This window comes from Petaurus breviceps, unplaced genomic scaffold, assembly GCF_028583685.1.
Source record: "Petaurus breviceps papuanus isolate PSGF00001 unplaced genomic scaffold, PetGlider_PUasm1.0 178, whole genome shotgun sequence".
Taxonomy (NCBI): Eukaryota; Metazoa; Chordata; class Mammalia; order Diprotodontia; family Petauridae; genus Petaurus; species Petaurus breviceps.
In genome coordinates, this window is record NW_027185777.1 from 10,188,679 (window position 1) to 10,214,048 (window position 25,370).

General features: G+C 38.9%; 1 protein-coding gene and 1 long non-coding RNA gene across 2 annotated transcripts in view; both read left to right on the plus strand.

Annotated features, from left to right (window-relative positions):
- The first annotated feature begins 5,953 nt into the window (after window positions 1–5,953).
- LOC138159762 (uncharacterized) lies at window positions 5,954–12,328 on the plus strand. The gene is made up of 3 exons (XR_011167963.1): window positions 5,954–6,733; window positions 11,297–11,384; window positions 11,602–12,328. It is a non-coding gene; the product is annotated as an uncharacterized lncRNA (long non-coding RNA).
- Window positions 12,329–13,901: 1,573 nt separating this feature from the next.
- The window catches only part of ARL5B (ARF like GTPase 5B), a 41,610-nt gene continuing 30,141 nt past the window's right edge, over window positions 13,902–25,370 (plus strand). The window contains exon 1 of the mRNA XM_069086268.1: window positions 13,902–14,075. Within this exon, the coding sequence (XP_068942369.1) occupies window positions 14,030–14,075 (46 nt within the window). The 5' untranslated portion in view covers window positions 13,902–14,029. The remainder of the gene's footprint in view (window positions 14,076–25,370) is intronic.

The window sequence follows — 25,370 nt, forward strand, 5'->3', positions numbered from 1 at the left end:
TTCAGGCTTGCTTCTGGGACGGCATCATGATGATGACATGGAATGGAGCATGTGCAGACATTCTAGAGCTGGTTATGGTCTGCTAACCTCGTGATGAGGAGATACACTGTTAAGTGACTGCTCAGCCAGAACTGGTGTGCATTTAAATGGTGTTGGCTTCTGTGCTGTCTGACTGAGTTCCAGGGAGAGAGACAGTACAGTAAGGGGAGAGGCCTCGAGCCCTCTCCATCTGAGGCCTATGTGTGCCCCATGCATGGAGGCTTCTGTTCTTTGCATCCTTGCATTTGTCCAGTCCCTGCTTTTAGATGAAGGAGATTGGAGAGAGCTATGACCTTGTGAAGGTCTGGAGATGGAACAACCAGAAGTCCAGGAGCTAGTGTTGGTGTCAGGATTACCTTTAAGCCACAGTGAGGATAAAAATCCTGAATGACCTACCTGGCCTGGTCCAGGGGTAGCAGAGATGTATACTTATCTATTCAGCTGCTGTGAATTTGGTGGACTGAATGCTATGTAGAAATACTGTTAAGGCTGAACCTATTCTTCCCTGGTATAGAAGAATGTGTGTCTCTGGGTTTGGGCAGAAATACTTATACTTATCTTACTGCTATATCCATCAAGAAAATATTTCTTTGTAGAAGCTAATTGATGTTAAGTGTTAAAAAAAAAAGTTCAGAAACAGCCTTAGACATAAATACAGTTAATAGTTAAAGCTGTTTGAGACTAGTTTTAAAAAGCTCTTGGAGGGGAACGTAGGTGGTGCAATGAATAGAGCACTGGTGCTGGAGAGAACCTGACCTCAGACACTTGACACTTACTAGCTATGTGACCTTGGGCAAGTCACTTAATCCCCTATTGCCTTGCCTCTCCCTCAGAAAAGAAAAAAAAAAAAAGCTCTTAGAAACAATATTAATGTCCTAGTGAAATCCTCACCACCTTTCCCCTGTACTAATTTTTTTAATTGATGCCTTTAATTTTTGTAGCATTTTTATTTCTGTATGTGTTTTTCCAACCCACCAAGCTATTTATTGTAACTAAGATGAAAATACAAAGGGGGAAGGCAGTTCAGCAAAACCAGACAACACATTATATTCTTTCATTAGAGTGAAATAAAGACAGGGTGGGCAATGGGACAAAAGCTTGATTGTTGATTTGCATCATGCTGATAATCTGTTCAGAGACTAAGGCTCTGTCCCTCATGTCTTGCCAGCAGACTCTCAGCCCTGACTACTGGAAGTCTGGGAGGCTAGCAGGGGCTGGTATCAGCTCAAATGGTCTCTGGAGAGCCAATTTTTAGATATTTAACTTAAGAAATCAGCAAATGCTACACATCAGGGCTTGATTTATTGTTTTAGTTGTCTAGACTTAAGAAAGTGATAGACAAAATGTTAAATAATGAAGATTAAACTTAAATATGTATTCATCAGGGGGTGGAGCCAAGATGGTATAGTAGAAACAGGACTTCCACATGGCTCCCACTTCTACCCCCTCCAATACATGTAAAACATGACTCTGAACAAACTTTAGAGATACAGAGCCCACACAGTGACAGAGAGAAAATAACTTCCTGTTGAAGACAGCCTGGCAGGCCAGCAGGAAGGGGCCATCACAGCATGGTGGGAGCTGAGCCCAGCCCTGCATGAGCCTGAGGTTTTAGTCTCAGAGTGGCCACAACCAGCCCCAGCTGGAGGGACTTTGGGAGAATGAAACACCAGCAGCTGTGGCAGTTTCCAGAATTATCAACCCATAAATGCGAAAGACAATGTGAGAGGTCAGTGGACTTTGGGAACAGGGGGGTCTGAGAATGAGGTCCAGGCTCTGCCCCCAGAGGGAGAAGCAGCTGAGGCACAGTGGATGCTACCACGTGGCTGCTTCACAGCTCCTGGTCTGCAGATTGTAGGGGGACCAAACAACCATTCTGAAGGGTATTCACTCTTGCTTTCAGCTGCTTGGATCTGGATTGCTGTCTAGGGTGGAGATCCTGGGATATGTGACTAGAGTGCCAGAGCATGTGGAGGCTTCAGAGAGGGCAGCCAATTAATAGCTCCAGCAGCTGAGAAAACCCCAGAGATTTGGGACAAAGCTCTGCTCTCTGGTAGAAAAGTTCTACTGTGGCAAAAAGGTCAAAAGTAAAGTGAGGCAACATGAGCAAGCAAAGGAAGCAAAGCAAGCACAGCAACCCGACTTTAGACTCCTATTTTGGGGACAAAAAGGATCAAAGCATGGAAGAGGAGGAAGACAACAAAGTCAGAACTCCTGCACCAAAAGCTTCCAAGAAAAATATGGACTGGTTCAGAGCATAGAGGAGCTTAAGAAGGATTTTGAAAACCAAATAAGAGAAGTAGAGGAAAAATTGAGAAGAGAAATAAGAATAATACAAGAAAATCATGAAAAGAGAGTCAACAAACCTGACTGAAGAAAATTTCACCTTAAAAAATAGACTAACTCAAATGGCAAAAGAGGCTCAAATAGCCAATGAAGAGAAAAATGACTTAAAAAGCTGAATTTGCCAGATGGAAAAAGAATCTCAAAAGCTCACTGAAGAGAATCATTCCTACAGAATTAGATTGGAGCAAATAGAAGCTAGTGACTTTATGAGAAATCAAGATACTATTAAACAGATCCAAACAAATAAAAAAATAGAAGACAATGTGAAATATCTCACTGAAAAAACCACTGACCTGGAAAATAGATCCAGAAGAGATAATTTAAAAATTATTGGACTACCTGAAAGCCATGGTCAAAAAAGAACCTAGATATCATCCTCCAAGAAATTCTCAAGGAAAATTGCCCTGATGTTTTAGAACCAGAGGGCTAAATAGAGGTTGAAAGAATCCACCAATCACCTCTTGAAAAAGATCCCCAAAAGAAAACTCTTAGGAATATTATAGCCAGGTTCCAGAGTTCCCAGATCAAGGAGAAAATATTACAAGCAGCCAGGAAGAAACAATTTGAATGTTGTGGAGACACAATCAGGATAACACAGGATCTAGCAGCTTCTACACTGAGGTTTTGAAGGGCTTGGAATATGATATTCTGGAGGGCAAAGGAGCTGGGATTAAAACGAAGAATCACCTACCCAGCAAAACTGAGTATCATGTTTCAGGGGAAAATATTGTCATTTAATGGAATAGAGGACTTTCAAGCATTCTTGATGAAAAAGCCAGACCTGAATAGAAAATTTGACATTCAGATACAAGAACCAAGAGAAGCATGAGAAGCTAAACAGGGAAAAGAAATCATAAGGAACGGATCAAAGTGGAACTATTTACATTCCTACATGGAAAACGATAATTGTAACTTATAAAACTTTTCTCTGCATGATAATATTTGAAGGGAATAGAAATATATATGTATACATACATATATATGTCTATGTAGGAGGTTATATGAGTGTATGAATACATATGTGAGTGTGTGTATACATATGTACAGGTATACAAAGACAGAAGGCACAGGACCAATTGAATAGGAAGGAATGATACTTAAAAGGTGAAATTAAGAGGTGAGAGAGGAATATAATGAGAGGAGACAGGGAGAGACAGAATGGGGTAAATTATCTCATATAAAAGAGGCAAGGGAAAACTGTTACAAGGGAGGGGAAGAACAGGAAGGCAAAAGGGAATGAGTCAACCTTACTCTTATTGAATTTGGCTTAGGGAGGGAATGACATACACACTAAATAGAGTATCTCACACTACAGGAGAGTAGGGGGAAGGGGATGAGACGGGGGGATGATGGAGGGGAGGGCAGGTTATGGGAAGGAAGTTGGAAGCATGCACTTTTGAAAAGTGACAGGGTCAAAGTAGAGAATAGAACAAGTGGGGGGCGGGATAGGATGGAGGGAAATATAGTCAGTCTTTCACTGTCTTTCACTGACTACATATATATATTATATATAACATATGTATATATATAATATCATATATTATATATATCCACTATGGAAATGTTTTGCATAGCTATACATGTACAACCTATATTGAATTGCTTATCTTCCCAGTAAGGGTCTGTGACAAAGGAGGAAGGGAAAGAATCTGGAATTCAAAGTTTTAAAATAAAATTAAAAAAAAATATATATATATATATATAATTTTTTTTACCTGCAACTGGGAAATAAGATATACAGGCACTGTGGCATAGAGATCCATCTTGCCTATTGGAAAGTTGTAGGGGGAATGGGGGAGAACATAGGAGACAACAGATTGGAGGACGGGGTATACATTGGGATCACTGTTTTGGGATGGTGGGTTGGGGAGAGATGGGGAGAAAATTTCTAACTCTAAATCTTGTGGAAATGAATGATGTAAACTAAAAATAAATATAAAATTTAATTTAAAAAAAAACATGTATCTGTCCCATGTGCTTTTTTTTAACTGGAGAGCTGGTTGTCAAATATTTACCAGACCACTGATGGTAACAAGGCCCTTTTGCTGCAGGGGAGGCCCCAGAATAGACCCTTCAAGCACACTGTTTCTGTTGCTGCTTCTTAGTGGCTGCCTTGTTGGCCAAATCCTTGATCAATATAGCTGCTGGTAGAATATTTACTTTTGCCTTCTTTGTTGCTTCCTTGGCAGTTTCAACAAGGAGCTTCACCTTGATTTACAGCTAAGACATATCAAAAGTGAAGGTCTAGGTAATGTTGCTTTTGAATTGGATCAGGTTCAATTCTTGGACAGTTCTGGAGAACCCCCAGTAGACTGGAGGAGACCCAGGCCTCCTGTAAGTCCAGCCACTGTTTTCAAGATTCGCAGTAAACACCACTCATTCCCATCACCATCAGCAAGGCATGGTGAAAGTTCTAGATGAAAGTGGTCATGGTATGGTTTTGTGGGTCCATGACAGAGTCCTTGAGTATGTGCACTACTGAGTGGGCTACATTAGCAAGAAAGCTACCCAGCAGATCATCCTTTTGTTCCTTGTTAGAAACTATCACCAGGTGTTAGGACTCCACAGCAGTTTCTGATCAGGAGTCCCCTCCAGGGCACAGAATCCTTCAGAATGTAAGTACAGTAGAGGTTGTGTCCCAGAGAGCCAAAGCATACTCTGTCCAAGGAAATAATTCACTATTGCCTCAGTGAAGGGTAGAGATTACGGTCAGGGGAGTAGGAAAAGGGAAAGGGTCACTTGTCTTAGTGGCAGCCACCCAGGAGCACATTAGTTCTAGTAGCCACAAGGTAGTGGCTGGCCCCTAAGCACTTCTCTGACTGTTAGCTTGAGGGCTTCCACGGTACTTGTTGTTCAGTTGTTTTCAGTCCTGTCTAATTCTCTGTGACCTCATTTGGGGTTTTGTTGGCAGAGATACTAGAGTGGTTTGCCATTTCCTTCTTCCACGGTAGCCAGCACCCTTTTATTCACATCTGTGAAGATCTAGACATAAGCTACTGTCTGATGTTCCCAGGGAAAGTCTGGGTCAAATGAATAAAAGAAAAGGAATTTGGGGCATTTCCCTAGGGCTGAATTTGATCTTACATTACGCCCTGAAGAACTCTATGTACCAGACGAAATGGATAACCTGTTATCTGAACTTGGCATTCTATCTCTCATGTATGTACATTTCCAAAATCAACCACCCATACTTGAAATGGACTCTCCCTTTCTCTAAGTCTCAGAATCCTATTTTCCTCAAGAATCTGTTCAGATGTCACCTCTTCCGTGAAGCCTTCCCTGATCTTATTCTCCCCGTGCAAATTACCTTCTATTTTCCTCTCTGTCTCCACATATTCTCCCCAGTGAATGTTTTCGGGGGCTGGAGTTAAGATGGTGGAGTAAAAGCAGGGACTTGCTTGAGCTCGTGCCCCAGCTACCCCCAATACCAGTAAAAAATGACTCTAAACAAATTTTAGAGCTACAGAACCCACAAAATGACAGAGTGAAATATATCTCCAGCTGAAGTAAAACTGGCAAGCCTAAAGGGAGGGTTTATCACACTGGGCTGGGAGTGGAGCACAGTCTCACATGGGCCCCTCCAGCACAGGCATAGACCAGCAGCACACGCCAGCCAGAGCAGACCTCAGGGGACTGAATCACTGGCAGCTGTGGTGGTTTCCAGACTTCTCAACCCTTAAACACCAAAGAGAAAGTAAAAGGTCACTGGGAAAACTCTGTTGGACCTAGGTGAGAAAAGAACACTCTCCAGCCCCTGCCTCCAGGGTGGCAGAGGCAGCGGTGTCTGTGGCAGCAGAACGGCACTTCTGGAACTCCAGGGCCACAGATAATGGGGGCATCAAGAGGCTGACTAGACGACAATTGCAGGAATCTCTCTGCTGATGCTGAGGCAGGATTCTCTTACTATGCCCTGTTTGGGTCTGGGTCACAGTCTTAGGTGGCAGTCCTGGGGTGAGGAGGAAAGCTGGCATGGCAGAGCTTGTGGTGACTGTGGAGAGAAAATCCTCCTCACAGTACTGAGGCATGTGCCTAGAAGTAGTTCTGACAACAGCTGCGCAAAATCCCAGGAATTTGGGACACAGCACTCTCCACTTTGGAAACAGTTCTGCCGTGGCAAAGAGCTCAAAAGTCAGGTAATTGGCTGGCAAAATGAGCAAACAGAGGAAGAGAAATAAGACTATAGAATCCTTTTTTGGTGACAAAGAAGATCAAAACATAGAACCAGAAGAAGACAATAAAATCAAAACTTCTGTATCAAAAGCCTCCAAGAAAAATGTGATTTGGTCCCAGGCCATGGAGGAGCTCAAGAAGGATTTTGAAAAGCACAGTTTTAACTCATATTTTCTCGGTAATGTTTGCTTTTGAAAGTCACATTTATTTTTCTGTATTCCAAACATGTTTTCATATTTGTAAAATAGCAATTTATAGTACAATAGTACATTCATCCTTCCTGAATAACTAGATAAACTCTCTTAGATCAGTAGTATAAGCCTGAATTTATTGTATGCTTTTTATGAATTTAAAGTATTGCTTTTTGTAATCATGTTTTCATGTTTGCAAAATAACCATTTATATAACAGTATTACATTCAGCTTGTCTGAATAACTAGATAAAGTTTCCTGTATTGACAGTGTACATATGAATAGACCTTACATTTTTATGAATTTAGAGCATTGCTTTTTGTAAAGTATTGCTTTGTGAACATGTTTTCATACATATAAAATTGCAATTTACATAGTCTCATTCCATTTCTCTTTTCTGAATAATGGGATGCTTTCTGACAGCATATACATGAATTAATTTTAAATGTTTTACTATTAAAATATTGCTTTAGTAAATGTGCTTTTATATTTTAAAAATAGTAATTCATAGAATAGCATTTCATTAATCTTATCCTGATTGAATTTTCCTGGATCAACAATGTATACCTAATTTCATTTTAAAATGCTTTATTAATATAGAATAGTATTTTGGGTAGGCAAAGCAATAGTTGGGAGAAGATGTTGGTACCAAATATCATTTTTGCAGAACTATCAGAATTCAAAAGAGAAAAAAATGACATTTCTCCTTAAGTCTTTATTTCACTCAAGTATAATAGTAGAGTAATTCTATTTTACATCTACAAAGTAACATTCTACTGTCATAAAAACAATGAAGATGAAAACATCTTTAAGTACATGTAATCATCCACTTCACAGTTGTCATCATTGAACAAATTAATTTCATAATGTTTTTAATAATGTTGAACACATTATTCTAAAAGCTGCAGCAAATTATATATCTTAATACATTTTTTAGAAAACCTGTAGTGTATAAATGAAATTGAAGTTATTTGACTAAGGTTTCAGTTTATATAATACCAAGAATAGAATTCAAATTTCCTTTAAATTCTCTGCAATCTTAGGGCCTTTTTAGACAACAGTACTTATCAATTCTCAGTAGGTCCTAATATTTCCTATGTGATACTTAGTATGTTCTTATGCATAAGAGTTAGTCCAATTTTCTGTAATAGTCTAGTACCTTTTTTCCCCACCAGTTAAAACTTACTGTGGGTAGTACATGTCAGGCAGAAGGTAACTGACTTATTACTATGCCATCTGGATCCTTTTTTATAGAATGTCAAAGCTGAAAATTACCTTAGGGATGATCTAGATCAAATTTCTCATTTTACAAATAAGAAAACTAAGGCTGAGAGAGGTTAAGTGACCTACCCAAGATTACAGAGGTATTGACAGACAGGACTTGAATTCACATCCCCTTACTTCCATTACAGTGTTTCTTCTAAATGCTTAAAATAATGGAAATTTTGAACTGAAAAATCTTAGGTTGAACTAAATGATCTCTATAATTATAGTGATTGTCATTAATTCAGTTTTGTCCAACTATTTGTGACCAAGTGGACAATAGTATGCCAGTGTTTGTCCATGGGGTTTTCTTGGCAAAGAAACTGGAGTGTTTTGCCATTTTCTTCTTCAGCTCATTTTACAGACGAGAAAACTGAGGCAAACAGGGTTAAGTGACTTGCCCAGGGTTACACAGCTATTAAGTATTTGAGGCTAGCTGGATTTAAAGTCAGATCTTCCTGACTCCAGAGCTAACACTCTATCCACTGAGGCACCTAATGACACATGGTAGCTATATTCAAATAACTGAAGTACTATCGTGTAGAAAAGGAATTAACCTACTTGACTTCAGAGGGTAGAACTAGTTGGGGAGAATTTATAAGGAAGTAAGAAGAAATGTAAAGAAGAATAAAAATTGTAAAGAAGAATTTAAAAATAATTAGAGCTATCAAAAAATGTAATGTACTAATGCAGTAATTTTCAAAACGTGGCCCATGAATGTTTGGAGGTCCTTGAGACCCTTTTAAGGGGAGCTGTGAGGCTAAAACTATTTTTATAATAATAATGATATGTTATTTGCCTTTTTCACTCTAATTCTCTTGCCACTGTACAATGGAGTTTCCCCAGAGGCTATAGAACCTGTGAATTAAAGATGTAGCTGCAAACAAGAAGACTAATTTAACATCTTGTCTGTAGAATTGGACTTTTGCTTTACAGATATATAAATGTACAGATTTTTTTGAACCTTCTGTTTTACTTATATTCATCAAGTATTGGCTCCAACTAAATATTGATCTTTTATGTAAATGCTTAGCAACAAAAAACATGAGTGATGCTGAAACATTCAAAGGGTTGAGTAATGTCTTTGAATTTCATGTTTTATCCTAAAACAACTGTTGACATTTCCACTGATTGTGCAAAAATAACGATGAGTAAAACTGCTGGCACCTTCATACTAATCAAAGAGGTGGCACCAAACTATACTAGTAGTACAGTAATGTGTATTTCACTGACACAACTTGCAGTTTAAAAAAAAACGCCCAGTTCACTTAAGAATGTCCTGGAAGAAATGATAAAACTTACTAGTTTAATTCAATCTCAACTTTTGAGTGCACATCTTTTTAATACCCTGTGTTACAAAATATGAAGTATACACAAAGGATTGTGGTTGTTCAATTGTGTCTGACTCTTTGTGATGCCATTTGGGGTTTTCTTGGCAAAAATATCATAGTGATTTGCCATTTCCTTCTCCAATTCATTTGATAGCTGAAGTAATGAGACAGAAGGGATTTAGTGATCTGCCCAGGATCACACAACTAGTAAGTGTCTGAGGCCAGATTTGAATTCATGGAGACAAGTCTTGATTCCAAGGCCAGTGCTCGATGTATTGCGCCACCTAGATACCCTATGAATAAAATACTTTGGATTTATATCAAAATGTTATGGTTATCTTAAGGAAAAGCTCTTGTGTGATTATTTGAGTTACAAGCTAAACTACTCCTCCCCTCCCTCTTTTTTCATGGAATAACATTTTCACTTGAAAGAATGGCAGACAAACTATAGTTATTCAGACAGATATCTGGCAGACATTTTCTTGAAAATGAATGGAGTGAGCCTGTCACTTCCTAGAAGAACAACTGATAGTATCTGTTGCCAGTGATGAAATTTGAGCTTTCATGTTAAAATTAGAATTTTGGAAGATTTGTATCTGCCACCATAAGCTTGACAGCTTCCCAATACTTAAAAACTGTTCTAATGAGATCCATGGTGACATGAAGGAATGTGCTTTAAAAAAAAAAACATATAATGAAATATGTTGACATTTGAAAGATCTGAATAATTAAATTAACCAATATTTTCCATCTGACCAATATATGATGTTATAATTATGCATGGTTTTGTTAACGATCCATTCAAAATGCAAGATAGACCAATAGATCTTAAGGTAACATAGAACAAAAAACTTACTGATATGATAACAGATTCTACATTGCAACTTAGCTTTAAGAAATTATTTGTTGAACCTCAGTGTAAGAGCAAAGAATATCCACAATGATCTGAAAAGCTCCCTCCATTATCCAAATATGTATCTGAAACTAGATTTTCTTTATATATGTCAACCAAAACAATATATTGCAACAAACTAAATCCAGAAACAGGAGAAATCAGCAGTCTTCAATTAAGTTAGAAATTAGAAAGGTTTGCAAAAACTTGTAAAACAATGCCACTTTTCTCATTTATTTTTTGAAAAGTTATTTTTCATTAAAATATGTTGTCAATGTGTAATAGTTTTATTACTGTTCTTTAAAAATGAATTAATAAACATTTAAAAATGTATCAGTTGTAAATGCTAATACAGTAAATATTGATAGATATAACACAGATAAACAAAAGCTCTTTGAGCTTCTCAATAATTTTTAATAATTAATTAAATTAATGTAAATTATTTAATTAGTGTAAAAAGGTCCTGACATCAACATATTTGAAAATTGCTAGACTAAGATAGCACATTTCCCATCCTTGGAGGTATTTAAATATAGGTAGGATGACCATTTATCAATGATGTTGTAAGGGGGGGGATTCAAATATAACAGATGTAATCAGGGTGCTCTCCCTTTCCCCCATCAGTAGAGTGTACCTCATGAAGCATCCCTGGAGCTAAGCCCCTACTTGTGCCACACTTGGAGTGGGAAGCCCCTTTTCTTAACACATTTGTCCTGGTCCTTTTTGGTGGGTCATGTGCTGGCCTAGTGCAGAAGGGTTTGTAACTTTGTGATAATACAACAAACCCTATTGGACTCAGGGAGATCTGAGTTAAAATTCTGCACCAAGACATTTAGCTGTGTGACCCTGGGCAAGTCCCTTAATCTTCCTCAGACTGTTTTCTCATCTGTAAAAAGGGGATAATATAATATAATAAACCTATCTCATAGGTTTGTTGTGAGAATTAAATGTGACAATAAGGGTAAACAGATTTTTGTTGGAAGAGTCACTTCCTCTGTGGTCTACATTGCATCTTTGCTTTTTTTTTTTTCTTTTCTTGTTCTTGTTTTCCCTTGGATTACCAGATCCCAGGGAAGGAAGTCTGGGGGGCTACCAGAAGAGAAAAAAGAGAAGATGTTAACTTACGAGAACACTTGACAAGTGTTTGCCCAGGTGAGCCCGAGAGAGGAGTTACTGGGCTTCCAAATTCTGGCTAGCACTTTAGTGTTTCTGTTACCTTTTTTGAGCAAGGTCAGAGACTAGTAATCTTCAGAATAACTGTTAACCATCTTTGGGGTAATGCTGAGTTGGAAAGTTCCCAATTTCAAGAGTTCCTGTGTTTGAGAGTCAAGTACTACAAAATCGATATTTCCTTTTGTTTGCCTTTCAGAGAAGATCCTCCATCAAAGACTGAACTCCATGTTGCCTTAAACTCACACCACTCTGGCTCTTATTGGCCAGCACTGGAACTCAGAGTACACACAAAGGAGTAAGGTGTAAAACTGGAAAGATAGGAAGGGATCAGGTTATTAAGAGCTTCATAGCCAAACAGAGGATTGATCTGGAGTTAAAAGATCACCCAGCCTAGAGTCACGAAGACCCATTTGAACCATGAAGTTCAAAGGCAAGTCATTTGAGCCTATAGGCTCAGTTTCTTCATGTATAAAATGAGTTGTAAGAAGGAAACGGAAAACTACTAGTATCTTTGCTAAGAAAATCCCAAATGGGGTCACGAAGAGTCAGACGTGACTGAACAACAAAAATAGTGAGTCACTAGAGTTGATTAAATTGGGTGTGTGTGTTGTGCTCTGGGGTATCAGTTTGAAAGATGAGTGTCAGAAGGACTGGAGTCAGGAGAGGCTTGAGGAAGGGAGAACAAGCAGAAGGTTATTACAATAAATGGGGCAGGAGATAATGAGTCCAGTGAGCTACTGATTTTTTGTTTCTTTGTGGGCATCTGTGAGTCCTTTGCATCTTAAGCGTTTTCTGGGTTAAATAAAACCTGGCTCATAAATAATACTCCCACTTCACTACAAGTACCTTTGGAAGAAGGGCTGTTAAGTACAGTTGGGTAACTACACAGGAACCAGACCTAAGCTGTTTTAAGAGATTCCTGGGCACTTTTATTCTATGATCGGGCAAAAAGTCAAAGGGAGAACTTGATACTTTGGGATTGTGACTCCAGCACTCTTATCCTCACACTGACTCATGCTGAATTCAGAAGCATTTTGCGGGGGAGGGGGGGAGGAGGGGAGGGTATGGGGCTGCTGGACCACAGGTGACATTCCAGCAAAGCGACTGTGGCTGACAGCCTACCTATGTGCGCTTCACATTCAGAATTCGCTGGTCTCCTAAAGGAAGCTGGATTCTTTTTCATTTTTCTGGCCCAATGAGTCCTAACAATTAACCACAGTTTCACATTTTAGCTTCTCTTCCACTTACATTGTTACAGTTACATCGTTTATCTTCTCTTAGTTCTGCTGTATGTATTCTTTTGGTTTCATTTAGCCCACACAAGTCTTTCCATGGATCTCTGCCTTCCTAATTGTTTCTTACAGTGAAATACCATTTCATGGCAACTGGAGCACAGAGCCGAAACTCCAAAAATCTCATTTTAAGGAAGGGGCCTGGGCCAACTGTCTTTTGGCCCAGTGAATAGGGAGCAGGGCCCGGAGGCAGGAAGACCTGAGTTCAAATCCTAGCGGTGTCACTTAACTCGATTGCCTCAGTTTCCTCGTCTGTAATATGGGGATAACAACATCCCCTCTTCCGCACAGCTGGTGTGAGGATGAAGTCTGCGAAGGATCCAGCACAGTGCCTGGCACATGGCAGGTTAGTGCTTATATACTGAATCCTGCCATTTCCCCAAGGACGGGCACCCACATTTTTTCCATTTCGAGGTCTCTTCCGGTTAGAACTGAAATCCTAAGAAGTCAGGGGCCGTCCTCCTGCCACACCCCACCTCTTAGCACCTGCTGGGCATCCTGGGAGCGTTTAAAAAAGGCTTTCCTTCTCACTCCTTCCTCCCTCAGTCTTGGAACAATAGGGTTGGGACGAGCAAAGGAAATGAAGTTGGGCCCCACCCATCCCCCAGGCCGACCACCAGCTCAGAGCAGGGAGGGGCTAGCCCACCTGGGCCCCGCTTCGGGCCCCCTCCCCCCCACAGGGGGTTCCTGAAGGGGCTGCGACGTCATTGGGCGAGCCCAGGAGCGGCTCGTGACCTCATGGTTTCGGCCTGACCAAGACCCATACCCTTCTTCCCACCCGAATCCCGGGAAACTCCACGCTGCCGCCCACACACCCACACGCCCACGAGGGGATGCCCGGCTTTGTGGAAACCAATGGGAACAAGGGTCGGAGCTGCGCCACGTCCGAGGCGTCAGCGCCCGTTAGCGCGATGACGCAGCACGCCGTCAGCAGGGGCGGGGCCGAGTTCCGAGGAGGACGGGCTAACCAGCGCGGAGGCGGGGCCGACGAGAGGGCGAGCTAGAGCGAGCGGCGGTGGGCTGCGGCGGGGAGGAGGGTCGAGGCCCAGGGCCCTACGGATCGCCGCCGGGCTCAGCCGGACGAACAAAGGGACCGCCGGGAGCAGCTGGCCGCCGCACACGCGTTACCCCCAGCTCTCGGTGACGGCGCAGGAGAGCGGCCTCCGCAGCCTTCCCGGGGGTCGGTGCGAGGAGCCCCAGCCGCCGCCGCCCTCCGAGAGCCTCTGCCCTGCCCCGGCCCGCGCCGCTCCCGGGGGTGGGAGCCCCGGCGGCTCCTCGTCCTCCGGCGCCGCGGCACCTGCGGAGGGCCCCACGGCGGGTCGGGCTCGCGTGATGGGGCTGCTCTTCGCCAAGCTGTGGAGCCTCTTCTGTAACCAAGGTGAGGGGGGCTCCCCGAGCGCCCGCGCTGGCGGCGGGTCTGCTAGGAGCCCGGGGCGGGCAGCGGGAGAAGCCGGAGCCGGCGCTCCTTTGTCCGCCCGGCCGGCCCCGCGCAGCTCCCCGGACCGTCCCTGGGAGGACGCCGCCCGAGCGCCCGCCCCGGGGTCCCAGACCTGCATTCTGGCCCTCCCCCCACCCCGGCCGCTGCCCTAAACGATACCGGCTCCGGCTGGATCGATTACGTGTCACTCCCCGCGGGGAGCCACGCGGGTCCGGGGAGACCTGCCCTGAGCCGGGGAGCGCCGGACGGGAGGCGGAGAGCCCCGCAATCCGTCCGCAGACTTTCCCTTGGCAGCCTGCAGCAGAGCCGGCCCCCGCTTTCCTAAAGTTGTCGGGCCTTGCGCTTCCTCTCTGAACAAGTGCCCCGATCCCTGATTAGAATCCTCCTTAATTCGGTCCCGTCTCAGGGGCCCGGCGTCCACCAGGACATGGCTTGGCTTAGCTTGAACTTTTGTCAGTGCTGGGTTAAGGTGAAAAGTTTGTCTTCACAGTTAAAATGTTTAGTACGTTGTGCACTCTTTTTGTTTGAAGTGTTTACAAAACGTGAACTGAGACACCGTGAGTATTTATTGGCCACAATAAATTCCTATTGATGGATTAAGCAATGCTTTTAGTTGGGTCTTTTTTGGGGAGGGTGGTTATATTTTCAGTCTTTGTTTTATAAGTTCACAGTTGTACAAAGGATGATTTCTTTTTATTTGCTACTTTCATGCTTCCAGGAATTTCCTTTGGAATTAGAATTCGGTGAATGATCTCTCTGTTCTTTCCCATCCAGAGTCATTATAGTATCATATTTTTCTTCAATCTTTGTCTTTACAGACTTAGGTCTTAACCTCTCATTTATTCCTCAATGAGATAATTCTATGCCCCCTTGACTAATTTAGTTAGTTTGAACTCAGTATTTCTGGGTCACTTTTACTATTTTTTAGGTGCCACATACCAGGTTTATGTCTACCTTGGTTTTGTAATAGGATTAGAATTATCTTGCAAATGAAGGGGTTGGACTAGAATTTACCTCTGAAACACTTTGCAGATCTGTATCTGTAACTTGTGTCTTTTTTGGTTTCCACTACTTTTCTTGGTGATGTCAGTCTTTTTGCTAACTGCAAATGGACTAGAATAATTACATTAAGGAGTCATGTGATAACTACTATAACAATGCTAGTGTGGAATTCATTTTTAAAGTATTGTTTGGATACTTTGTCCCAACATATTACATTCATTAATCTGTGACTGAATAAATCGTTTAATCTCAGTGAGACTCACTTTTCTCATCTTTAAATTTTATTGTAATTGTACTTCCCTCCTTAAGCTTACTTTTAAGGAAAGTACTAAAAATTAAATCACTGTATGAATGTCATTTGTTATTTTGCAATGTTGAGAAAATATGTGTTCTGAGTAGCATAATGAAAACTGCAACAAATCCTCCCAGGAGCCTTTTGAGTTACAAAACAGGGACGGGCAGAGTGCAAAGAAATTGTAATGATTCTGGATTAAGGGAATGAAGGTCCAAATAAATGTAACTAGAGAAATTCCAGAGGATTTATTGCTTATTGACTTTGTACTCATCATTTTAGAGGCTACAAATAAAGTAGGAGACATCCATACCTTTCAAGGAGTTTACAGTTTTATTTGAGGGGATAAGACTTGAAGTACAGAAAAACAGTGCCAAGATCTGGACTTTACTATACATTTAGTAAGAGGGAAATAGTGTAACATAGAATACACAGAGAAAGCTTCATGAAGGTGGGGTCGGGCTTAAACTTGGCCTTCCAGTTTGGATAGGTTTTGGGTAAATGGATTGGAGAAAGGCATTTTAAACATCAGTAAATGCTCAGAGGTGGGACTAGTGTGCAGCAGTGATGTCAGATTAAAATTGAAGTCTGTGGTCTGCATGTTGATGTAGAAAACTGCAAATTAATATTATGTTGTATTGTACTTTCCTTATCATACTAAACATTTCCCAGTTACGTTTTTAAATTGTTCAGGCTGCTTGCAGGAGTAGTGTATATTTGTACAGTGAGAGACCAATATGAGACTCAGATCTTTTCTTAGCCTTTATTTTAGAATGACAGCACAACAGTGCATAGTCTCATTTCAGAAGGATGAAAGTCTGTACTGTCTGTTGAAAGTCCCAAGAAGGATTTTGTAGGCTTTGCCTCATACCAGAGAGAGAGAGAGAGACAGAGAGACAGAGAGAAAGTGTGTGTGTGTGTGTTTGTTTGAAAAAGTACCTGTCATCAAGAGTTACCATCTCTATTTTCTCAGAAGAATGCTTTTTCCCCCTCTGGTAATGTGTGGTTGTACTTCTCTACCTCTTGCTGCTACTATCACTTGCAGCATAGATTTAGAAGAGAATTCTAAATTATCTCTGAAATTGTTTCAATGGTCTGAGGTATTGAAGGGCTACAACATTGTGTTTCCCATGATTTTCCCAATGAAATGGGAATAAGCTTTAACCCCTAGTAGAGTAGATCCAGTCTTGGCAAAATATTAAGAGACTCTTAAATGATTGCTTTTACTCCTCTGGCTCCCCCAGTAAAGATAGTATCTCTTTTGTGGTTGTCATTTAAGTCATATCAGATTCTTTGTGACCCCATCTGGGGTTTTCTTGACAAAGATACCAGAGTGGTTTGTGATTTCCTTCTTGAGTTCATTTCACAGATGGGGAAAATGAGGCAAATATGGCTAAGTGAGTTGTCCATTATCATGGAGTAGTAAATGTCTGAGACTAGATTTGAATTCAGGAAAATGAGTCTTCCTGACTCTATAGGTTTCCAAAGTGGGTGATACTGCCACTTGGGGGAGCTAGAATGATCCAGGGCAGTAATAGCCTTGGGGGCATTTGGGGGGCCTTGAATAAAAATAAGGGGGCAGTGGAAGGATAAAGAAACAAGTGAACATAATACAGTTTTTCAAAACCATTTGTACATGTTTCATCTGTTGTGTAACAGTTAAAGTGGTAGTAATTACATTATTTTCCAGATAAACACAAAATGGAAGTCACAACTGCTCAGTGGTCAAGTAGGGCAGCAGGCCTTTACGAGGAAGTGTAGGCAGGCCAGTGTCCCACATTGGCAGGGATATGTGCATGTAATGACTTGTTTATAATACTATACTGTATGGTTACGTGATGCAATATTGCATCATCAAAATTTCAATGTAGGAAAAACCATACAAATTTACAATAAATTATTGAATTTAAGATACATCATTTAAAAAAAAAATAGGCTTTTTTGAAATGATACAAATTTAAAAAAAAACTATTAAAGGGTTAAAGAAAGTAGATTTCCAGGAGGGCGCTGAGTAATTTTTTTTTTTTTTTGAAAAGAGGGCATTAGGCTAAATAAGTTTGGGAACCTCTGCTCTAGGCCCTGCACCCTATCCACCTGCCCATAGTATCTCTAAGAGGGTGTTATAAGTACCACTATGACATGGAGAGACTCTTTGCAGCCAGGCCCCTTCTCATATTTTACTAAATGCCTGCACCTCATATTTAGTTCCTATTTATTTTAGTTTCTTTTTAAAATTTTCGTTATTTCTCAGTCAGTTCTGTATTTAGAGACATCAAGAGATAATTGATAATCCTAGAGATAACTAATGCTTAAAACTTTTGGTATTTTATTTTTTATAGGTGATAGGTTTTGACTTGGTGAATATGTTTTGACAGTCATGTAAAGATTACTATGTATTACTTTTTTATTTATTCAGTAGAGTGGAAAGAAAGTAACGCTAGTAGGTAGCTTTAGATGACCAGGGTTCAACTCCAATTTTACCACTAACTGTGGCCTAACTCCCAAAACTACTAGAAGAGTGAACTAGAACAAGTCACTTAGCAGCTCTGAGCCTCAGTTTTTTCATCAGAAAAATAAACTTCCTACTTTATAGCCTTTCAAAAAAAGTACTTTAGAAATTGTAAATCAATATAAAATATGAGCCTTACTATTACTGTTTCAGTTTTGGAGATAACAAATTATCTTTGAAAATTGGCAACTGAAACATTTAGCTAGAAAATAAATAATCCCTTATAATTTTCTATAATAGACTGTTTTATTCCTTAGGATATCTCTTTTTACTTGAATATCTTTTTTATTGTTATTTTTTTTTTAAGAGTTTTCTTCTTGATTTAATATTCGTGTCTTTATACTGTCCTTATGCCTTCTCTTCCTGGCTCTGTATTTCTCTTATGTAGTTGTATCGGTTACTGCTTTCAGAGTTTAGATTTTTTTTTTCTTATTTTGAGGGATGGGATATTGGAGCTTGTATGGACCAAAGGAAATTTGAGTTTATTTTTAATTTGTATTGAATTCAGGTATATTTTGACTCATCTGTCATATTAACAATATTAATGAATCAAGTCAGCAAACTATTTAAGTGCTTACTAAGACTGGTTTTGGTACTGGTGAAATGCTGAGAGAAAAATTGGGCATATCTTATTTTAGAGAGATTATTGCATGGAAAGAGAACAGAGATAATATTTATTGGTAATGTTATGATACTTTATATATGTAAATCCATACTACAATGTATTTTATTATTTAAAAAGATAAATCATTTTTTAAAATTAACAAATCTATTCCTTCTTCTCAAATCCCATCATTAAAAAAAAAGACTTGTAGCAAATATGCATAGTCTCAATCTGCACCCTAAGTCCATCTATCACCTCTCTGTCTGGAGGTGAACAATATTTTTCATGGTCCTCAGTAATCATGGTTGGTCATTGAGTTTGTCAGTTCTTGTCTTACAAAGTTGGTTGTTTTTGCAGTGTTGTTAATGTTAACTTTACTCTGCATCAATTCCTACAGGTCTTCCCAGTTTTCACAAAAACTCAGTTTTTCCCCTATTTTTATGGCATAAGAATATTAGGTTCAGATGCCATAATTTGTCCATCCATGCTTCAATTGATGTTCACTCCTTTCTTTTTTGTCTTTGAGTTCTTTGCTACTACAAAAAAAGCTACTATAAATATTTTTACACATAAAGGCATGATGAATTTTAAGTGAAGGAGAAATTCATTGTGTTGTGATTCTTATGTTGAATCTTACAAGTAAGTGTACTGTCAATGGGAGCTTGGGAATATTTACATCACATTTTTAGTAATGTGTTCTGACATTTGGCTCAGTATGAAAATGAGTAAATATTTTAAATATAACTTACTACAAAAAGGAAAATGTTCTTGTAATTTGTTGTATTGTTATCTTCCTTTCAGATTATATATTTGATGATTAAAGCCATTAGTCTTAAATGGAAACTAGGCAATGATTTTTAGAGGCAGCATGCTGGCAAAGTGGATGTCATCTTTGAAGACCTGGGTTCAAGTTCCATTCTTAACACATGAATGTATAAATGAATAAAAAAACTTTTATTTACTATGCCCTAAGCACTGAAACAAATAAATCTAAGCAAGCATGACAGTTCTCAAGGAGTATACATTCTGGTTACTGATTTGCATTACTACAGAGAATTTCCTCACTTGGAATTACTTAGCATGATGAACTCAAAGGTCTGGTCCACAAAAGTTTCCTAGTTGTAGTCTCAACGTTTTTGATAAGTTGCCTTTTTTTTTTTCCTACTTGAAGGTTAGCGTTGGCTGACTAATCAGAGAAAGTTACTGGAATCTGTATTTCAGCTAATATTGTAAGACTCAACAAATTCCTGATAGCAGGTCATTATGGCTCCTGATAGCAGTTGCATTATGTTGGACAATATTATATTTTCATATCAACTGTAGACAAAACTACCAAGTGCATTTTGTTCTGCCAGTTTATGTGTTTTGGCTTTTCCTCTTATGATATGGAAAAAAAGGTCTAAAACAATTGTCAGTACTATGTGGTTTAAACACAAGTTTCTTTTCTTTTTTTAAAAAAATCTAATTTCTTTCAATTAATAGAAATCATTTTCTCTCCTTCCTACCTCACCAACCCCATTGAAAGCAAAACAAAAAATCCTTGTGACATGGGTAGTAAAGACAAAATCTCAAATTGGGCATAAAACATTTTATCCTGAGTCCTTTGTCACTCCAGTCTTCTGGAAGCATGATTGGTTTTTAATGTGTGTTGATTAGAATTCTTAAATTTCTTAAAGTTGTTTTCCTTTGCAGTTTTGTTATTTTAGACATTTTTCTAGTTCTGCTCATTTTAGAACTTGAAGAAATTTCCATCAGTTCATACAGGTCTTCCTAGGTTTCTCTGAAGCCATCCCTTTTCATTATTTCTTATAGCATACAAGTATTTCACTCCATTTGTACACTGTAATTTTGTTCAGTCATTCTTCAGATGATGAAAACCTACTTAGTTTTCAGTTCTTTGACTTCACAAAAAAAACTGCTATAAGTATTTTTGAAACAATTGGGTTCTTTCCTCTTCTTTTTTTTTTTAATCTTTGTGGTATTGGCCAAGTATCATTGGGTTAAAAGGCATGCACAGTTTAGAGACTTTTGGCCTAGTTCCAAGTTGTTTCCACAATGGCTGTACCAATTCACAGTTTTATCCACAGTGTATATCAATGTATGTGTTTTCCCATATCCCTTCCAACATTTGTCATAACTGCTTTGTTGGCATCTTTGCCAGTTTGGTGAAAGAGATGTGGAACCTCAGAATTGCTTTAATTTGCATTTACTAATTATTAGTGATTTAAAGTATTTTTTCCTCTGGCTGTTCATATCATGAATTTCTTCCTTTGAAAGCTGTGTGTTCTTCTGTGTTGACCATCTGTAAACTGGGGAATGGATCCTTTTCACAGAAATTTGAATCATTTCTTTATATATTTTGGAAATGACATTTTTATTGAATAAATTTGCTTTAAAGCTCTTTTCCCTGTTATTTTGTTGGAATAAAAAATTAATTTTATATAATCAAAATTGTCCATTTTGTCTTCTCTGTCCTTTGTTTAATCATGAATTCTTCATCAATAGATCACACAGGAAATTTCTTTTCTTCTCTAATTTGTTTATGATGTGACCATTTATATCTGTCATATATCCATATGGAACTTAACTTATTTTTTAGTGTGAGGTGTTGTTTTAAACCTACGAAATTTCCCTTAGACTGCTTTCCAGTTTTCCTAACAGTTTTTGTTGAATATTAAGTCCTTTCTCCAGTAGCCAAAGTCTTTGGGTTTATCAACACTATTCAAATAGGTTTGTTTGCTTCTCTTTCCCTATGTTTACTCTGTCTTATTGATCATTAAAAAATGGAGCTACTCAGCTTCTTTAACCACCACTTACTTAGATTTGATTCCTTTCAGTATTATTATCTTGTCCTGGTCAGATTTGCTTAGCTTTCTCTGTGAGTTTTTCCAAAGGATGGAGACACCTTTAGTGATGCTGATTTTTGTCCCTACCTGGTTTGGGGAGCCAATGCCTCATGGCAGCATTCTGCCCTAACTTCATTTCCACCCTGCTGCCCCTATGACCCCCTTCCCTCTTTATGCTTTTCTGGAAAGCTGAAAAATTTATCTGCCTCTAAATTTGGGGGTCACCTGCCTCCTAGATCCGTCAGATTTGTCAGACCCTGATAAGCTGTTTTCATCTTTTAAGTGAGGGAGTGACAATAGTTGTTTTTATCCATGACCTCCTACTTACACACTTAAAACACTTTATATATAGACACTACATATAAATGTAAGAAAAAACTCATCAGCTCAGTCTGAGCAAAGTAAGAATATCATAAACAATAAAAAATAGACTTGATTGAAATTTTTTTTGTGGGGTGCTAAAATGGAGGAAAGTCACTCTAAGGAGTGACACTGATATGATCATAGGGTATATAGACCTAGAGCAGGGAGGAACTGGAGAGGCCACCTGGTTTAACCTAGTTCAGTGATGGAGTGGAGAGCTAGACCTGGAGTCAGGAAGGATTGTACATTTTACTAGCTGTGTGACCATGGGAAAATCACTTAACAGCTGTTTTCCTCAGTTTCCAAATCTGTAAAATAGAAATACTATCTCACTGTCAGGGTTGTTGTGAGGGTCAAATGACATAATATTTGTAAAGTGCTTAGCATAATGCCCTGGCACATATAAGGTGCTGAATAAGTCTTTCTTCCTTTTTTTCTTTCTCTCTCCCATTTTACAAATGAGAATACTGTTGGTAAGAAAGATGAAGTGACTTGCTTGAAGTCACACCGTTAGGAAATAGTAGGCAAGGTTTAAACACAGGTGCTCTGCCTCCAGAGCTGGCATGTTTTCTGTTGTCCCAGTATGCAGCTTCTTGGGTGAGGGGGGGAGATTGTGTAGATGGGATCATTGGGCCTCATAAGTTCCCTTTCGACTCTGACATTTTGTGATTCTATGAGTGTGGTTCCGTGTAACTTACACCCTATTAGAGTTTAATTAGGTTCCTTCATTTCATGTCTTATTTTTCTCCTCATACACCATCCTTGTTGTGGGCCCCTGTCATCTTTTCATTACAGAGAGGTTCAGATTTATACATTCCCTATGGTTATTTTTCTGGAAATGTGAAGAGAATTTTACTTTTGTAATGGTAATTTTGTTCTGGTTTTATTTCTTAACATCTTGCCAGTCTTGTATGTATTTTTAAGAAACAAAGTTTTAAATACCTTACTACTTTCAATCTTTATGAATAAAGCTCTTGGTACAGTGGTTTGTTATGGCTAAACTAGTGATATACATCTCAGCAATCTTCTGCTGCCATTCTTGCCAAAGTCATTATACTGGGAAGAGAATATAAAGTAGGCCTTATCCTTCCCCACACGACTATTCATTACAGAAAGAGTGATGGATAGAACTTTTTGAACTAAGCCAGATTTCAAACCTTGCTGTCAAACTTTGTACCTGTTTCATTTGCTGGACTTTGATAGTAATTTTTTAAGTGTTTTATGTTTAAATGTTATTCCTGGGCTAAACACTATTTTGTTCATTCCCCGTTCTAAACCACTTATAATTTTCTTTACATATCTCCATAAAATGTTAGTGTTTAAAAACTTGTTTAATCACACATTTTGAGGTTATTGTTTTTTCATGTTTTCTTTATGAAAAAGACCATAATTTCATGTTGCTGATACTACCTAAATTTATTTAGACCTCTTACCTCTGATAAGGATTGAAAAAATGTGAAGGAGGGTAGCTAGGTGGCACAGTGAATAGAGCACTTGCCCTAGAATCAGGAGGACTGAGTTCAAATTTAGCCTCAGACACTTAACACAAAAACTAGCCATGTGACCTTGCACAAGTCACTTAATCCTAATTGCCTTCCCTTCCCTCCAAAAAGCAACCCCCCCCCAAAAAAAAACAAAAATGAAAAAATGTAAAGGAAGGATCCCTACTATAGCCCACACATCTTGCCTTTATAAGCATGTAACAGATTTTGAAAGCAGAATTGCTCCCTATCTTTGTTATGAAATATTTAACCTCTCAATTTTCTTTAACTTTCCACTTTGCAGATTCTTCATTTATTTTGATTCAGAGATGCCTATTCTATATATAACTCTTATCTTAGACACAAATTAGTTTGATTGTTTCTAGTGGTTTCAACTGTTACCCAATTTTACAAAAAATATGTTCTCATTTAAAAGCTTATTTCCCCTTTTCTTTCCTCCTTGATTCTTTGATTAGTTTAAGAGTTCTCAGTAATTCATCAAGTCCTGTATATTTCTAGAGATCACTTACCTTAACTGTTCTGTCTCCAAGACACTTAAAAATATAATTTTTAATATTTTTATATATAGTACACTATATATAAGTTTTAAGTTTTATATATAATACACTTCTTGGTAATGTTTATGTTGATTTCAAAATCTGTTAGGTAATTTGCTTTTCTTTGTATTTTATAGATTATTTTGCCTTATGATTCCCCCAAATGAAAAAAAAAAATGGGAGAGCATATTTAATACAGAGAGAAATTGTTTCAAGATTTCTGTCTGTTCATTTTCAAGAACAAAGAACAGTGTCTCATTTTGACATACTTGTTGAGTTATTTTTCCTTCTCTTATCTGTTAATTTCTTTTAGTGTAGCTATTTTTAAGATTTCTTCATTTACTGACTTCATTTTTCCTCTAGGTTTGTAATGTTTTTATTCCTTGAATTTTAAAATATCATTCTTTATGTCGAATTTCAATCTCTCTTCTTAATTTCTCTGTTTATTGTTTTCTGCCAATGACATACATGTGATATTTACTATTTTTTTTTAAGCAATTGGGGTTAAGTAACTTGCTCAAGGTTACACGGCCAGCTTACTACCCTTAAATTATCTTAAATTTACTACTCTTAAATTATCCATTATACAACAGCAGTATTAAATGGAATAGATAGCTGCCCCTAGGTATTTCTTTCTTTACCTAAAATTAAAATGGTAATCAGTTCTTTTAAATTTTTTTATATTTTTAATTAATTTTAATCTTCAGTATTCATTTAAATCCACATGATTTATAATTCCAAAGTTTCTCCCCATCTCTCCCCTCCCCCCACCCCAAGATGGCATGAATTATTATTACTCCTTCACCTAGTCTGCCCTCTCCTCTATTACCCCACAGCCTCTTCAATCCCTGCCCCTCTCACTTTCTTGTAGGGCAAGATAGATGTCTATACCCCATTGCCTGTACATCTTATTTCCCAGTTGCATGTAAAAAGAATTTTGAACATTTGTTTTTAAAACTTTGGGTTCCAAATTCTCTCCCTTTTTCCCTGCCCACTTACCCTAATTGAGAAGACAATCAATTCAAGATATGTTATACCTGTGTAGATATGCAAAACAGTTCCATAATAGTCATGTTGTGGAAGACTAACTATATTTTCCTCCATTCTATCCTGCCACCCATTTATTCTATTCTCTCCTTTGACCCTGTCTCTTTTCAAAAGTGTTTGCTTCTGGGGCGGCTAGGTGGTGCAGTGAATAGAGCACCGGCCCTGGAGTCAGAAGGACCTGAGTTCAAATCCAGCCCCACTTAACACAAAAACTAGCCATGTGACCTTGGACAAGTCACTTAATCCCAATTGCCCTACCTTCCCCCCTCCAAAAAGCAAAAAAAAAAAGTGTTTGCTTCTTACTATACCCTCTACCAATCTGCCCTCCCTTTTATCATCCCCCCTTTGATCCCCTTCCTCCTACTTTTCTGTAGGGTGGTAAGATATTCAGTTGAGTATGAATGTTATTCCCTCCTTAAGCCAGATCCCATGAGAGTAAGGTTCACTCATTCCCTCTCATCTCCTCCCTCTTCCCCTCCACTGTAAAAGCTTTTACTTGCCTCTTTTATGTGAAATAATTTACCCCATTCTATC